Here is a 17,361-nt window from a genome sequence, read left to right as displayed (position 1 = left end):
ATTCAATTATTGTCCTTTGAAATTCTATTCTTAGTCGAACTGCCGTAGCAGGTAATTTAAACGAATGGTCCGTGGCATACGGTTAAAAAAATTATAAATGAAATAAACCAGAAATCACATAATTATCTAATGATAATGCATCCATTACCATCTATGAATCTGATTAATTTACTCAGGAACCTAAAAAGCGAACTGTATTTGCTTGACTACTCGGTATTGGACATTATTATATACCATATATAATATTTGTAGTCTATGCTACTAATATTAATACAGGGTAAATGACGGACCCAATTAAAAAAATTCGTATTTATTTAAATATGTATTCAAAATGAATAATTTATACTCCATTGGAAAGAGAAAGTTTTTTTTACATATTTATAAATGTTGAATATGTCCCCTTGTGCTACACGGCAAAGCACCGTAGCAGTGATACGGTTCTTCAGATCGACCAGAATTGCTGGTAGAGGCGGGACGTAAACAAAGTTGCTGGTAGAGGCGGGACGTAAACAGAGTTGCTGGTAGAGGCGGGACGTTCGTAAACAGAGTTGCTGGTAGAGGCGGGGCGTAAACAGAGTTGCTGGTAGAGGCGGGACGTAAACAGAGTTGCTGGTAAGCATAAAATTGGTAAGCTGAGTTTCTGGTGGATAAAGAAAATAAAATATTCATTCTCTTGAGAAACTGATCGTTTTAAATTAGAATTTTTATTTAACAGGATTTGTTCCAGTATTATATAATCGAAGTCGAGTTTTTAATGTAAAATCTATTGATTAGTTTTACAACAAGATGGCATATGAATATGAACCATTCGTGTTCCTGCATGTTCGCATTAATTCATTTCAGTATGGTTGAACTAGTATAACATATTTCAACCATGCATTTCAGTGCCTAGGAAATCTGTGACCGCGCCGGGGAGTAGAACCCATTATACAGGGTGAACCAGAATTAACTGACCCTTTTAATTTGTTAATAAATAAAAAACTAAGAACGTTATGAAGAAACTTGTTTTATTTAAAAGAAGAACATTTTTATGGTAATATTTTATCCTAGTTAAAATATTGTATCCTATTACAATATTTTATTATTGTATTAGTTAAAATATTGTATATTACCATTAAATGGTAATATATTAATATATATTACCATAAAAATGTTCTTCTTTTAAATAAAAAAAGTTTTAACTTCATAACGTTCTTAGTTTTTTATTTATTAACAAATTAAAAGGGTCACCATGTATGTACGACCGTGTCATGGACAGCTGAATATGAATGATTTATCTGAACTCTGTCACGTCCTTCGTACTGTTGCAGCAACTTTGGTTTGTTTAGTTTTACTTTAACTGGCAGTGTCTGAATATGGAACTTTTCCTGATACAATATCTTGATTTTCTGGCGCTTGCAATCAGTTCCCTTCTGCAGAACTCTGACGTAAATCGGGAAGATTTTATTTTACCACGTTTTTCTTGACTTCGTTTCGTGTGTGTCTGTCATCAAAAATTCAAACCTTAATTTAGAGCACTTCTAAACATCACAGTAAGTTGAAATTTGGCATGCCTGTTTATGCTGCCTAACAATTCAAGATTTGATCATCAGAAATGATAATTAATTTTTTTTAATTTTTGAAAAAAAAATAAAAAAAAAACACTAAAAATTCAAGGTTTGGAATTGAGTTTTTCTCGAACATCCACACTTGCCAACCCTGGAAATTGATTTGAATTGCTAACATTGCTAACTAAAAAGTAGAAAATAAAAAAATATAAAAATATTTTTAAAAACCATGTTTTTCTGGTTTTTACAAAACTAAAAATAGTGAAATAAAACAAGTAAAAAAACTTTTAAAAACCACATTTTCTTAACGGACAAAAAAGAAGAACATTTTCTCTTACATAACATTGCATAACATTTTACATAACTTAAATGTTATGTAAGAGTAAATGTTTTTCTTTTTTGTCCGTTAAGAAAACGTGTTTTTTTAAGTTTTTTTACTTGTTTTATGTAAAAATGAATTGCTACTCTACCGATATATAAATCTACTTAATGTACTATTCCTTCTACAAAAGGGGTTAAATGTGGCAAGAAATGTGAAAACATTTGCAATAAATAGCATATAATATAACCTTAAATGCGTATTTGTAAATGACATAACAATTGTATTTTCCTTGACATAATTTTTCTTCAAGCCAATATTCATGAATTTCAATCATCAAATTATTCAATTTTATTTATTTTCGAGTGCCGTACGAAGAGCATTCACTCGTTTCCTTTGATAATCCTCTGATTTTTTATTCATGATTTTCAGTTATTACTTTGATTTAATAAGGCAGCATATATTGGAAATAAAATATTGTTTGAAATCTTATGATTTTATTAATGCTGTTTTTTTATAAAGTTTTTATGTGGAATAATAAATTGTAACTTCCTAAGTAGTAGTACGGCACTTCAGTTGGTACAAATGTCCAGAAAATCCATTAGTGATACAAATCCATTAGTGATCTCAATGCCATCATGGCGATCTAACAACATAAAATAAAATCATTACGTATGATAAGGTTTTCTAGTGATATTTTTATAGTCTTCCTTAATGGTTTATTTTATTATTATCAACACTTGAGTAAACTTCAGAGGTCAAAATCTTTTCGTCTGAGGGAGCTTAGATGAACGTAAGGAATATGAAGCAACAGCCGAACATGATCTCACATCGTTATTTTAGAATAATGTTTGAACATATTCTTACATCGTTATGTTAGCATAATGTTCGAACATGTTCTCACATCGTTATGTTAGCATAATGTTCGAACATGTTCTCACATCGTTATGTTAGATAGTTAGAATAATGTTCGAACATGTTCACACGTCGTTATATTAGAATAATTTTTGAACATGTTCTCACATCATCATGTTAGAATAATGTTAGAACATATTCTCACATCGTTGTATCAGAATAATGTTATTTGATCAGGTGAGTTATGAAGAACAAAGGCTCGTCAAATATCGAAACATTTATCAGAGCCATGGTCATACATGTGTGGCCGTGATCAAACATGTATGACACGCCATTCATCACCAGCCATCACCAGCCTTCTTCTTCCTTGTTTCTACCATGGTTGAATAATTAATTCAACCATGGTTTCTACTCTCTTTAACGTAAGATCATTTGTTTCGTAGTTCTAACAGCATTATTTGTGATAGCATCATCTGCTGAGGCTTGATAAATATCATCCAGAAGAGCCCATGAGTGTACAGTTGCTCAAATATGCACATTACTACACCTGAACCATCAGCACTGCGGCCTATAAACTAATACAAACCAGCAGCGATGCGACATAACAACGACCACCTCTGCATCTTCCACACGATACCGACATTTTACCGCAGTCCTTGGCAAAACAATACGCCAGCAACACGACATAGCAACGACCACTTCTGCTGCCTCCACACGATACCGTCATTTTACAGCAGTCCTTGCTAGTGACAATACGCCAGTAACACGACATAGCAACGACCACCTCTTCAGCCTCCACACGATACCGTCATTTTACAGCAGTCCTTTCTAGAACATTACGCCAGTGACACGACATAGCAACGACCACCTTTGTCGTAATTTTTTACAGCAATCCCATATCACCGAGAAGCGATGGCTCGAGCTCTTGTACTTCTTTTGATTGTCGTCGCAACGGCAGCGTCGGCTCAGGCGTAAGTATCTCGAGATAATTTAAACTGTCAACTGAATATATTTTTAATTAAGCTCTGTGACTGATATGTGTTAATTTTCGGTGCGTGTTGATTGGTTTTTCGTAATACAGTATTCATTTTCATAGTTAAGTTCGTTTTCAAAATCTTTTGTTCGTCTCCTCTTCGTGCTAAGACAGTTTTCATGTGAAATAAGGATATTTTCTGTGAAGCGATTCGTCTTTATAAAAATGTTGAGCGCAGAACGCACGAATTAAGAATATCAAGGAGGAGACAATACGTTTAATTAATGGATATTCGTTGCAGCAATAGCTCAAATAATTCCTCTAATAACGTTATATGTGAGCTACGATGATAACAATGTTCACAGTATAAGTAATTAATTTTTCTAATTGATTAAATATAATTAAAAACAAACAGGATAACAAAATGAAAATTTATTTTCTTTTGTTGATTGATACTTCAAGCCAAGTAAAAGCCTGTGTGGGAAGACTAAATCTTGTTATTAACTTGATATAATTTTTTATTAACAGTGGCGCCGCTTGTTACGATGCAATTGCCTTGGCGTCCAAGTCCATGAATCGATCTAACTGCTACACAACAAATACTGCTGATCTTCGCAAACATGCTACATGTAAGTATTAGCATTATCTATATAGGCAAGGTGGCCCAGTGGTGGGCAGGGTGGCCCACTGTTAAAGTTCAGAGTACCAAAGATTGGCGCAGAGAGGCGCGGGTTCGACCCCAGCTCTGTGCGCCAGTTTCTGGTCACAATCGGCAAGGAGGCCGGGCGGTTAAGCAAAGCAGATTTGTAGCAGTGCGTTGCGCGTTCGAGACCGCAAAATGCTGTGGATGTTCTGCGATGTTAAGAATCGGCGACAGGCCTACGGCCTATTAAACGCTGAAACCGCTATTGTTATTAGCATTATCTATCTTTCTAAAGCAAGTTAGCCTGTCAAAATTCAAATATATTATATCATTTATCAGCGTGGTGAACGTGTGGTGGAGAGGTTAATTTTTTTGATATGTTTCATAACTCTCGCTTGTTGAATTGATGACACTTTATGTAGCCATGAAGATGAATAACTTGAATTTAATTTTTGCTTCCAAGAGGTTGGCTACAGGAGAAATAATTTCTAATAATCATGAAAACTGATGAAAAATCAAAATTTGTCGCAACGATTAACCTCTTCAACATGATTTGAAATTAGAGATTGTGTATTAGAAATAAGCGTAAAACTTTTCCACCTTTTTTTAATGCAATAATCGAGTTTCTGAAAATAATAATCGAGACTGGTAAAAACGGCAGGTTTTTCATTGGGAGTTTCCAATTTAACCATGATATAATGATAGAGAATAATGTTCAACAAATATCGTCGAGGCTTTGACTCGATGATATTTGTTCGAACAATATCGAACAAGTGTTCGATATTGTATCGAACAACAATATCGAACAAAATTTGTTCGATGAACAACAATAAATCCTTTTCGATTTCATAAAGGCCATATTAAGCATTAACGCGTTTCATAAATCAACTAATAAAGGGAGCTTCAGCTTAGTAACGAGCATCACAAGTCGATATGTATTATTGAATTAAAAAAATATTATATTAAAATATTAAAATTAGCAGATATATCGGATTCTTATTTTCAAAAAATTTTGGGCAGTAAAGCAGCAAAATTTTAACATTCGTACTCTTCTCGCATCGCATTTGATGTTTTGAAGCTTGAAGCAAAAATTTAGGCTCAATATTTCTACCACAGATCCACAGTGCAAGGGCATTACTCTCTACGGCGGAAGCTACGATGTTGCTTTCTGTGCACCAATCATGAAAAATTATTTCAAGTGTATCATGCAAGCAAGCGGACTCGTGAGTACTTCTGTTCATAGTCAGACAAATTAGTGAGTCATATTGCCCGAATAGTGACACATTTATATAAATAATAAAATGACACAGGGTGGCTTAGTGGTAACAGTTCAGATTATCGAGAAAGGAGCGTTGAGTTGCGGGTTCGATCACAGCTTCTTACGATATTTCTGATCAGAATCGGTGAAGCGTCGGTTGAGAATCTCAAGGTTCGAGCAGTTAGATGTGAGGTTGAAACCACATCTAGCTGTAATAATTTTGTGATTCATTGAATCGGCTAGATCCGACCAATTATAAACGTTACACCAAATTTTATTTACAATGATGTTGTAATAATGATGGAATAAATTCAATATTTTGAAATTTTAGGAGTAACTTTCAAATATTGTAGTAGAAAAATGAAAATTATTCATGTATTGTAGTCAATAATGAAAATAACTAAAATATATTCGTTTGCCAGAATTACAGCACACAGGAATTTTTAGCTCATGCGTACACCTCTAAATAAATAAATAAATAATAAATACACCTATAAATAAATAAATAAATAATAAATACACCTCTAAATAAATAAATAAATAATAAATACACCTCTAAATAAATAAGTAAATAATAAATACACCTTTAAATAAAATAAATTTATCTCTCAACAGCTGAAGGCCGACGGAACGTTTGACGGGAATGTGTACAAAGTAAAATATTTGAAGAACCAATGTGATGCGGATACTCAATTCCAAAATGCCTATGCGCAGTGCGAAGCAGCTACCATGACGTATCTAAATGTGAGTTACGTATACTTTCACAATTTGCATTATTAATTTTCGTTTTGTTTTCACTCGAAATTCAGTTAAGAACCCGTAATAATTAAATGCAAACAAATCCGTGAAGGGATTAGGAGACAAATGTTATTCTTATTGTCGGGTAATCTTAATCAAGAAGTCTGATACTTTTATTAACACACAATTTCTATTCCCATTTCCCATTAATCGTAAACAAGAAGTTTATAACTTTTAATCGTACACAAGAAGGCTAATACATTGATCCTAGACTAAAAGGTTGATACTGTTATTGTAAATAAGAAGGCAATACTTTCATTGTAAACATGAAGGCTAATACTTTCATTGTAACAAACAAGAAGGCCAATACTTTCATTGTAACGAAGAAGGCCAATACTTTCATTGTATACAAGAAGGCTAATACTTTCATTGTAACGAAGAAGGCCAATACTTTCATTGTATACAAGAAGGCTAATACTTTCATTCTAAACAAGAAGGCTAATGCTTTCATTTTAATGAAGAAGGCCAATACTTTCATTGTATACAAGAAGGCCAATACTTTCATTCTAAACAAGAAGGCTACTTCTTTCATTATAAATAAGAAGGCTATTAGTTTCATCCTATTGTGTTTCTTGTTGCAGTTCACTCAGCTCGAGTCCTGCCTCCTGAAAGCTACCAGACCTAAGTAAGGCTTGAGCTTCCACGACGGCTTTGGCTTGCGGTTCTACTGATAACCGATCAATCAATAGGAAAATTCCACACTCCCAATAGAAAGATCAATAGGTTTAAAAAAAAATTTTCGGAGCCATATACGACGACACTTCAGTTGTCACCAGTTTAGTTGCCACCTTGTGTGTGTACGAGTTTAGTTTACAAAAACAGTGTTTTTAAATGTCCATTTATGAGCTTCTCTCGCTTAATAGCTGAAAGATAGTATTAACTTTCTCGACAAATAAAATTTTGGCATTAAATGTGGACCTTTTTTATCCAGTTACCGTGATATTCCCAAACCAACCTGGAAATAAATTTGACGAACATTTCCAAATTTAAGTAGTTCGTGGTCTGTTATTGAATAAAATTACGTCCAATTAAAAAAGCAAAATAATATAAAAAATCATACCAACTCGTCAAATCAGAAGCTCAATACGAAATTTGAAACTTGGCTCAACATAATAACCGTTCATAATAATAATATATAACGAAGTATCCTCATTTAAGGAGGAATTTATTAGCAGCATGAAAAGTGTTGCGCAGAATGCATGAGCTTCCAATATAATTGATGGCTTCAACTTCAATACCAGGTTTAAATAAGCAATATCAAAATTAGATGTTATAAAATTAAAGGTTGCCTTATTATGAACAAAATTATGTCATTGCAGGAAACTCGAACATGTCATTTCTGAATGCAAATACAAGTTTCCAGACATCGACAATTGAATTATATAACGGCTTGGTTAAAAGCTATCTAAATACTCAGCGTAATTTCCGTGGAGTTTTGAGAAACAATGCTTCTGTGCGGTAATCAGGTGTCTAAACAAATAAAGAATACACGAGCCTAAGCGAAGATCGAAAACGAAAAAAGAAAATCATATTTTCATAAGCTTTCGGGACGGGAAAATTGAAGTTTTATAGATGTTCTTGTACGGCTCGGCGATAACATATGGTTGAGCATATGCTCATTCACTGCTGAAGCAGAGATAACAATCACTCCAGAGAGATGCTGAATAATATTTTAAAATAATTTGGAATCAGTACGGCATACAACTGACTGCTGTCAGTTTCTATACATAGTGATATTTTATAAGCGATGATAATTTGCTCATGCTTATTGTGAAATTTTAGTGAAATGCTAACATCTTAGTTGCACTCACACGAGAAGCCAATAATACAAACGACGGGTAATGTCGGGAAAACAAAGGACTCTTGCAGCACTCTTTACTTAAAAAACGATGGTTCGTCGGAACTATTTTCCATGTGGCAGGGTGGCCCAGTTAACACTTCAGAGTATCAGGATTGGAGCAGAAAGGTGCGGGTTCGAGACTGCAACAAGCTGTGAATGTTCTGAGATGTCAAGAAATGTCGGTAGGGCTAACGACCTAATCAACGCTGAAACAGCTGTCTCACAAAATTTTTTTAACGAGTATCGACACTTTTTGGCCAATATTGCATGCATATCTATTTTGGCGTTTAGCGAGCTACGTGAATACGAAACAGAAAGAATATCGGACAACACTCGGTAAAAATTCAGTAAATATATGTAAATTTTAAAATATTGCAGACATTCTAGATATTTGAGTGAGATAGATAAATAGCCATACAATACATTAGCACTTACTGGTCCTAATCGACATGACGAAAGTTAAAATAAAGTTGAAATAAGTGAATTTAACTAAATTTTGAAGGAATTGCAATACAAAATATCAAAATTTATCGATCTATTTGATAATTCGGTACATTTCATTTTCATGAAATGTACCAGATTCCAGAAGGATTACTAGGATTTGAAACAAGAACCAACACCAGGGGCCACGGCTATAAACTAAAAAAAACAGTGTTGGAACACATCCATCACCATGCGACAACATTTCTTCTCGTTTCGAGTCACCGACATGTGGAACAGCCTCCCTGATAGCATCGTTGAAGCTCCGAGTATGAACATCTTCCAAAACAGACTAGACGAAGCTATGCAGGAGCATATATTCAGTCTTAATTAAAATGCCTAGCAAATTACGGACCAGGCAATAAGTCCAGCAGCTATCTCAATCAATCGTCAGCTATGGAAAATTGGAAAGATCGGGTTCCAAAGGCCGGATCCCTTGTGAATCAAGTCACGAAAAGTTCAAGAATCGGCCATGGCCATCGGCAAGAACAGGCCATGGGCCTATTTCTTCAACGCCGACACTTCTATTCTATTCTATGATGTTTCCTAGTGAATCAGCCCAGTCAAACTTTTAGTCTAATGTTCCGGGTTCACTAGATTGGTCTTTTCCCGTCCGTTATTTGGTCAGTGACTTGAAAGGAGCGCGAAATTTAAACAATGCAATTAGCTAAGAAATAGCTGGTTACCATGTGGCGTACTCGTCTATTGTTTATATATACTATAATAGCGGTTCAGCGTTTATTAGGCCGTTTTTGTTGCGGGCTTGAACGCGCAACTCGCTGCTTCAATTTTGCTATGCTTAACGGCCTTAGCCTAACCGCCCGGTCTCCTTGCGGCTTGCCGAATATCGTTCGGACGCTTGATGGGCTTTCCCTTGAGGCTGAGCCTTTGAGGCTTGATTTGCTCAATAGCTATTACTTGTACCAAATGTTTAGCTTTCTTATTAATTTAGGACTTTTTTTGCTTGGAATCACATGACAATCTCTAATTTTACAAGAACAAAAAGTTGAATATGTTGGCAACTTGTTATAGGTACTACCCGGAACTACCGTACTAGGCATTTGCCAATTGCCATTTGGCAACTTGGCTTTCTTAATTTCTAATATAAACAATGAAATATGTTTAACTCCAAAAAGGCTTTTGCTAAGTTTTGCATGCTCTACTAATCTACTTGCTTAATCATTTTCCCTCATCATCATGGCTTAAGGTTTTTTTTCTTTATAGCAATTATTATGGTTTTGATTTTACGTAGTAGTCTAGTATTAAGGAACAAAGCCATTGTAAATTTATAACTATAGATGAGCTACCTATTGTGTGGTGTCTGATTTAAAAAAACTTTAAGTTGAAGCATGGTGCCAGCTGCCCTAGTCTGGAAAAGTCCTATTTTTGTCTGAAATATCACGGCTCTAATATCATATAATTTCAGTAGGTATGAAATCTCGCGGCTCGAATGTCATAAATTTTTGTTTGATTAAAAAATCGCGGTTTGCACTTCGCAAACATGTCATTTCATAAAATTTTCAACTTCCGCAATGGGGTAACACGTGCATAAACTTTGTAAATAAATTTGCATTCGCACCTCGTAAATGGCTTTTCATGGCCGAGATATGGAATTCACGGCTCGGTGAAGTAGAATCACGGCTCGTAGAAATGGAATCACAGCTGGCAAATCCATAAAACCACGGCTCGAAAAATTCAGTCGCGGCTAGCCAAGTAGATATATTCCATACTAGCAGCTGCCAGGTGTCAAAGCAGAGACTTTTTTAGACTCATTTAGTCATCCTCATGTTCATTTTTTAATCCTATAAGTTGACAAGTAAAATATCAAAGACTAGTATTCCTAGATAGCTGGATAACAGCATTATCATACATAAGATATTGGCTTAAAGTTGAAGAAGAAGAGGAAATTAACCCATACTTTACTGCCTGATTTAACAGGAGCTTCTGGGTCAAAAATTGCAAATTTTGATTTTTACTGTTTTTATGCTCATCCTAAAGCTGACATTCTGGGACCTGGGTGGATAGCTAGAGGTCAGCATAGCCCAAATCCACAGTGCAAATCATATACCTTTCCGAGCGTAATGCAGCCGTGCATCTTCACTGTACTTCACGGCTTTTGACACAAAGCGCCCACCACAACAGCGCAGTTCAGTCACAGGCCAGAGCGCAGCAGGCCCTACCGCAAGTCCGCAACAGCTACTCCTAACACATAACCTATTAAACCTAACCTGTGCTGCCTGTTGCGGTAGGGCCTGTTGCGCTCTGGCCAGTTGGGCTCCGGCGCTGTGAAGCAGTGGCTGTGTTGTGCAAGCGGATTTACTGTTATCCGGAGTTACCCACAGCTCATTGGTCTGAGGGCTGAGGCTATGTGTAGATATTGCATGCTGATGGTTGGCGTTAGGCCCAGGGCCTGTTTACGAGTCTATTTTGTTACCCACGGCTGCGCTCCCGACATTCTATCCTATCCAAGTCCAATGGTATCAAAATCATCTCTGTATGTTAATTCATGCATTCATGACAGATCCTCAAACTCCAAAGGGTTAGGTGTAATAGAGCTCTTTCACATTATGTAATAAGGCAAAAATCAGTGGCCATTGCACATAAGACAAATATCTGTGGACACTGGACACTACCCTTCAGTTATCTGGTAGCTGTAATCCCGTGTACAGAGTTGGCAAGCACTGTTGCCAATATATTTCTTTTTAGTCCAAAGCGTTGCCAGCCATTTTCAAGATGCGTTGCTGGTTAATTTTTAATAAGAAAATGCTGCTAACTACTTTAATAGTATATCCCTTATTCTCCACGCACTGCATCTATGATCATCGCAACTGATTTTTGGACAAGCTTCACTGCATCCTGATCCATCCGATGATCTGACGCTTAGTGGCAAATCTGAGAGATTTTTAGACTCTCCCTCAAATTCATTTTTGAGTCCTATAAGTAGACCAGTAAAGTATCATGGATCCCAGCATTATCATACATAAGAAATTGGTTCAAATCTTGAGTAATTGAGGAAATTAAAAATGAACTGATTCTAAAAAATCTCAGGTTTGCCACTATGATCCGACGCACCGGAAACCTTACTGTGTGCGCTTGCAGTCGTCCAGATTTGCAATAATTTCAAAGTAATTTCTAAAATGCAATAATTTCAATCAAAATGTGTTTGTAAGATCTTCTGAAGATGTAAATTTTGCTGCTGATGCGTCGCCAAAGATCTTTCGATATTCACCCACTTTCTGCACCCTGGGACAAATGGAATATCCCATTAACAAATTGAAAGCAGTTGTATGTATAATTAGTTCATGAACATAATGCCTGCAAGCTAAACTAAAAGGCAGCTTATTTTGCAGAAAGAACTTCAGCATATGTGCCAGTGTTGCTGGCAGTGACATAAGAATATGTTAGCTAGATTCCATCTCTGAATTGCCAGCTAACAATTAACTGCAAAAAAATTTTTGCTTACACTTCACCAGTTTCACTTGGAATCTAGTGGAAAAATAATCTAGCAGAAAGTAAACTTCAATTAAATATTACCAACTAAGAATATTGAGTGCAACCACTAATTTTCAGTGAATTAGTAAAAATTGGGCATGTTGCATCATTTGATATAAGTAAATCAGCTCTTGTCATAAAATCATAATAATTCCTATGGGCATTATTTACAAAAATAATGATGTATTTGCACAAGTAGGAAATATTAAGATGTCTCATTCAAGTTTTTTTGGCGTTATATTATGGTGAAAAGGATAACTTTTTGAGGATGAGAGCATAGGTAAATTGTATTTGAATTTTTACCATTAATTTCATTGGCACCCTAATAATAATAATAATAATACTTAGAAGCTACTTGAGGTTGAGATGGCTTGATAGAGAGCTATAAAATACACCAATATCTTTAGCTAAAAGGCTGTACTTAGCAGTGTGGATTTGCCTCAGTGGCAAAGCAGACACATTTTTAGACCTTATAGGTCTAAAAATGGTCCTTATTTTATCGAGTCTTTGTGAGTCCTATGAATAGATTGGTAATGTCATAGATACCAGCATTATCATACATAGATATCATTAATTACATATATCCGTTTTTTATTTGTAATTCTTACATATGTGCAGAAATTGGAGATAAATCACATTATTGAGCTTATTCTACTATGGGATTAATTGAAGAATGCAAAGAGCAGTTTGGATGTACTGACTTGTACAGTGTTTTGGGTGCTAGAAAGACTGCTACTGACAAAGAGTGTAAGAAACTTGTTACCACTAAAATTGTCTCCTATATGAAGTTGCTTTTCTGCTGTCATAAATTCCCACTTTACATAGAAAAACAATTTATTCAATGAACTATGATTTCTGAAAATTATAACCTTATTTGATATCCAAAAATGTTGTTATTAATATATTATGCCTAATGGTTTATTTCATTGATGTGATTGAGATGATAATTTGCTCATGCAACTTGGCTATTGATTGAAGTTACTTTGATTCATTTTGACTGCAGCCTTTTGTTAATGGATTTCATTTTGTGTGATTCCATCTTTCAGTGCGCAAGGCGTACCACAAGGTTTCTCTATCGGTGCATCCAGACCGAGTGAGTGATAAAGAGAAGGAGGAGGCTACTCGCAAATTCCAGACACTTGGCCGAGTGTACCAGCTTCTCTCTGATGCTGATTTAAGGGCAGTGTATGATGAAACAGGTTTGTTGCAGGAATATTATACCAAGGAGATTACACCATGACATGTCATTTTGCAAGTTGTCTTACATGCTTCTAACCTATGTATAATAAGATAAGAGAAACAGATATTAGCTACAATTGAGCTAAAGATTTTTATATTGCCTGGGAGAAATAAAAATTAATGTTAAGTTTAAGCAGCAGTTAAATGCCTCATTTCGATGTGGCATTTTAACTCCTTGAAATGCCACAGTTGCTACCTTAGGTGTTGATTCAATTAATGTGTTCTTTCTGTTGTTAGTTTATTTCATGCTGTTTCTTGTTTTTCAAGTTATTCATACATGTCCATAAGTTCTTGATACACCCCAGAAATTACAGAGACCCATCAATCACCATCACCAAAGTTAATGTTTCAGCACTGAAGGTGCAATAGTAGAATGCAGCACTACAATAAAAGCTTTTACCAATATTCACAGGAGAAGTGGATGAAGAAAGTTCGAGTGACTGCAAAGATTGGCAGCAGTACTGGCGCTCACTGTTTAAGGCAGTCACTACAGAAGACATCATTAACTTTAAGGAAAAATATGTTGGTAAGAACTCATTATACCGTACTCTAGCATTTTAAAATAAGATTACGGTACCCATTGCTGTACAACTTGAAATCATCAGATAATTTTTTTATGTTTTTATGTGTTTCAATGTTTTCTCTTTTACTCTTTCCACAAATGTAACTTTAAAAATTGGGAGAAAATTAACTTCTTATTTGCTGTGACTTTTCCTTCTTTTGACTTCTTAAAAACGTTGATATCCAATGGACAATCACTATTTGAATACAGTACACATCAGCTCCTAGGTGTAGTAAGGTGGTGCATTCTATAATTAGTGGATGATAAGACAAAGCATTTAAACTTGGAACAAATATTCTAAAGACATTTTTATGACAATTTTTGCCCATTGTGATCTCTAAAAGTTTTAACTGAATTTTTGGAAAAGTTTTCATGCATATGCTGGTTTTCTTATTTTTGAAAATTTTAAACGACCATCAAATCATGAAGGAATCAACCTTGGGGTCTAAAATTTTGCAGTATAACATCCGTAACACTGCATTTGTTGAACTCCAAAATTCCAAAATGCACCACTCCTAGGTACAGCCTATGTCTGGCTGTGAATAGAAGTTAGAACGTACCAATTTATATCGAATATGATTTTAATCTTCATCAGGGTCAGAGGAAGAGTTAGCGGACCTGGAGGCTGCATACAAGACAGGGAAGGGCAGCATGGATCACATCCTGGACTCTGTGCTGCTTTGCACCATTGATGACGAGCCGCGCTTTAGGAGCATCATTGACGCGTGGATCAAAGAGGGCAGAGTGAAGGCATACAAAGCATACACGTCCGAAACGCAAGAGAAAAAGATTAAGCGCAAGAGGAAGGTAATGTGCTGATCTCATTTTGTCTGATGGTTACAGTGGTATGTTTTGTATTTACTTCCTCTCATAGAAAAAATTTTTTATCGAGTCAGATGGTGACAATTCTACTTCTGTGATAGAAATTTATGTCAAAATTACTTGAAAATATTAGTTTTTCAATTCACTGACATGATTATCTATGTATAGTTCTTTTTATCTAGAAAATTATTACTGATGTATATTGAAATAGAAGGATTAAAAATTTGAATAATTTTCAGGCGAGCAAAGAAGCAGCTGAAGCTGAAGCAGCTAAACAGGAGCTCGGGCTGGGAGACGATCCATCCTCTCTCCAAGCTCTCATTCTCAAGCGTTCTCAGGACAGAGCCAAGGACATGGACTCATTCTTAGATTCTCTTGCTGATAAATACTCTAAAAACCCAGCCAAAAAGGGACGCAAGCCTAAGAAATGATGACCTTCTTACTTGGTTTTAAGCTTTAGTGTTTATACCAAAGCTAAGAATAAAATTCATGAATAACGGACAAAGTTTATTTTGTAGAATCTTAGTTGCGCCATTATTATTCTTACTTATTTCAGAAGCAAACTCAGCTTTTTCTAAAGATAATTTTCATTTTTCTTAGAATGAGAGCATCGTGTTGTTCAGCACTACTTCCATATCTGTAGTGAATTTTTTATGTTTCATCTTCAATCGTTAAATGCAGAAGAATTGATTTTTCTTGTTTTTTTTTTATTGAAATTTGTTTAGTACGAATATATAAACTTGTCAACAACGCATGATATCTTACTCCTCTACGCCTAATATAATTTTATTGCATCACAATTTTATTCTATTTTAAATCATCGATCGGCAAATAATCATTTCCTTGTTGCCTTGATCGGTAACAATACCTGAAACGTGCTCCGTATTATTGTAATGACTTCATATGGAACGATATATAGAATAGATATGGGAAGTAGGCTTGTGAAGGAGCGGCTAGCCGATAATGTTTTATCTCGCTTGAAGAGCCGAAATAAATTGTACCACGCTAGAGCAGAGCAATTACTTGTCTTACTGCTCGTCTGCAGAAAAATAATGTATTGTACTTGTTCTAGCTCGAGCATAGAACAAAGAAAATATTAGCTGTGCTGCCCGCCCGCAGAGCGACATTAACGACTTGTATTGTTGAAATGCAGGTAGTACACCCTACGGTGGAGTCAACAGACAAAATTATCATTGCCCAGTGAATAACGGGTCTAAATTACTTTTTCTTCAATTTAAACGACCTTATTTCGAAAACTATTAGGATTGCAATTTTTTGACCATAAGAGCTGTTCCTTGTCCGATGAGCCTTGAATTTCCCGTAAAGTTGTCTGCTGTTTGGAGATGCATTATGAAATTGGGGTGCGTGGTGACCTACGGTCACGACCTTTAAATCGGTCATACACGCTGCCTAAAAACTTTTACTAGCATAAAAAAAAAATTAAAAGTTCACACTCTTATGTTAACAAAAAAGTTCAAATATACCATATTCACAGCTGTCCTAAGAAAAAATGTAAAATTTGACAATCGCAAAAAAGTAAAACCACGTACTAAAACAATTCGGCACGTTCACACGTCTTCCCACCCTCCCCTCTCTCAACCCTCCATTCCTCAAGACCCCACTAATAACATCCTCCTCCTCCACACGTTTTCCAAATATCTCTTCACACTCAAACATAGCCGCAGTTGCTCCCTCAGACAGACCCGTAATTATCGCCATCCACTCTTCGCTTGTTCTCTCATGCCCCACCTCGTTAGTCTCACCTCTCATTCAGAATCACCTCAATCATAGACTGACGCTCTCTCATACGCCCCACATTCCATCAACAAGTGCTCTACAGTTTCCTTCTCATCCCCATCACACATAAAACATTTATCTTCTCTTCTTTCATTCCACCTGCATGTACGTCCATTCACACCTAGCGCGCCTGCCCTAACACAAAACAGAAGGTCCCCACCTCTACTACCATCATACATACATTCATATTTTGGCATCGCTTTCATCTGATTCAGTCTTAGAGAGTCCTTTCCCTCCATTCCTTGCTTCCATACCTTCAGCCCATAGTCTTTCACTCGCTCATTTATTTCTCTTTTTCATCCCACTCTATCCCAATCGCAACCCGTACTGTCACCACCCATTCGTCCTTTGGCCCAGCGGGCCTTTGGCGCACCCATGCTTCATGCATGCCACACTTACGCACCACTGCCCGACATCTGCGTGCCCATTTGCTCACCTTCATGTTCCACATATACATATTTCGAGCCCAACGTTCATCATCCATTCGCTCCAGTCTCACTTTATACCTCAAAACTGCTCTCATTCTTCTTTCCTTGAAGGTACTCCAACCCATGTCTCCTCTCATGGCCTCTACTGCAGTCCACCTGGGGGCTCCTAGTGCCAATCTCGCCACTCTATTTTGTACAAATTCCAATTTATCTAGCTCGCCATCACTATATGCTATCACATCCAATCCATACATAATGCTTGGCACTGCTACACTCTTCCACACTTCTCTCAATACTTCATACTTACT

At 36.0% G+C, this 17,361-nt stretch overlaps 2 protein-coding genes across 2 annotated transcripts; both read left to right on the top strand.

The window, feature by feature from the left end:
- The first annotated feature begins 3,314 nt into the window (after positions 1 to 3,314).
- Positions 3,315 to 7,301, top strand: LOC108677045. Its single transcript, XM_018165194.2, has 5 exons — positions 3,315 to 3,692; positions 4,223 to 4,323; positions 5,454 to 5,560; positions 6,211 to 6,339; positions 6,975 to 7,301. Exons 1-5 carry the CDS (start codon positions 3,634 to 3,636, stop codon positions 7,020 to 7,022), a joined length of 444 nt encoding a protein of 147 aa, XP_018020683.1. The 5' UTR covers positions 3,315 to 3,633; the 3' UTR covers positions 7,023 to 7,301.
- A 5,499-nt stretch (positions 7,302 to 12,800) lies between these two features.
- LOC108677044 (dnaJ homolog subfamily C member 9) lies at positions 12,801 to 15,628 on the top strand. Its single transcript, XM_018165193.2, has 5 exons — positions 12,801 to 12,952; positions 13,252 to 13,404; positions 13,857 to 13,970; positions 14,602 to 14,813; positions 15,068 to 15,628. The coding sequence occupies exons 1-5, from the start codon at positions 12,862 to 12,864 to the stop codon at positions 15,257 to 15,259; spliced, it is 762 nt and encodes a 253-aa protein (XP_018020682.1). The 5' UTR covers positions 12,801 to 12,861; the 3' UTR covers positions 15,260 to 15,628.
- Positions 15,629 to 17,361: the final 1,733 nt, after the last annotated feature.

The sequence above is a fragment of the Hyalella azteca genome, unplaced genomic scaffold, assembly GCF_000764305.2.
Source record: "Hyalella azteca isolate HAZT.00-mixed unplaced genomic scaffold, Hazt_2.0.2 contig7741, whole genome shotgun sequence".
NCBI lineage: Eukaryota > Metazoa > Arthropoda > Malacostraca > Amphipoda > Hyalellidae > Hyalella > Hyalella azteca.
This window is presented reverse-complemented; position numbering and strand designations above follow the sequence as displayed.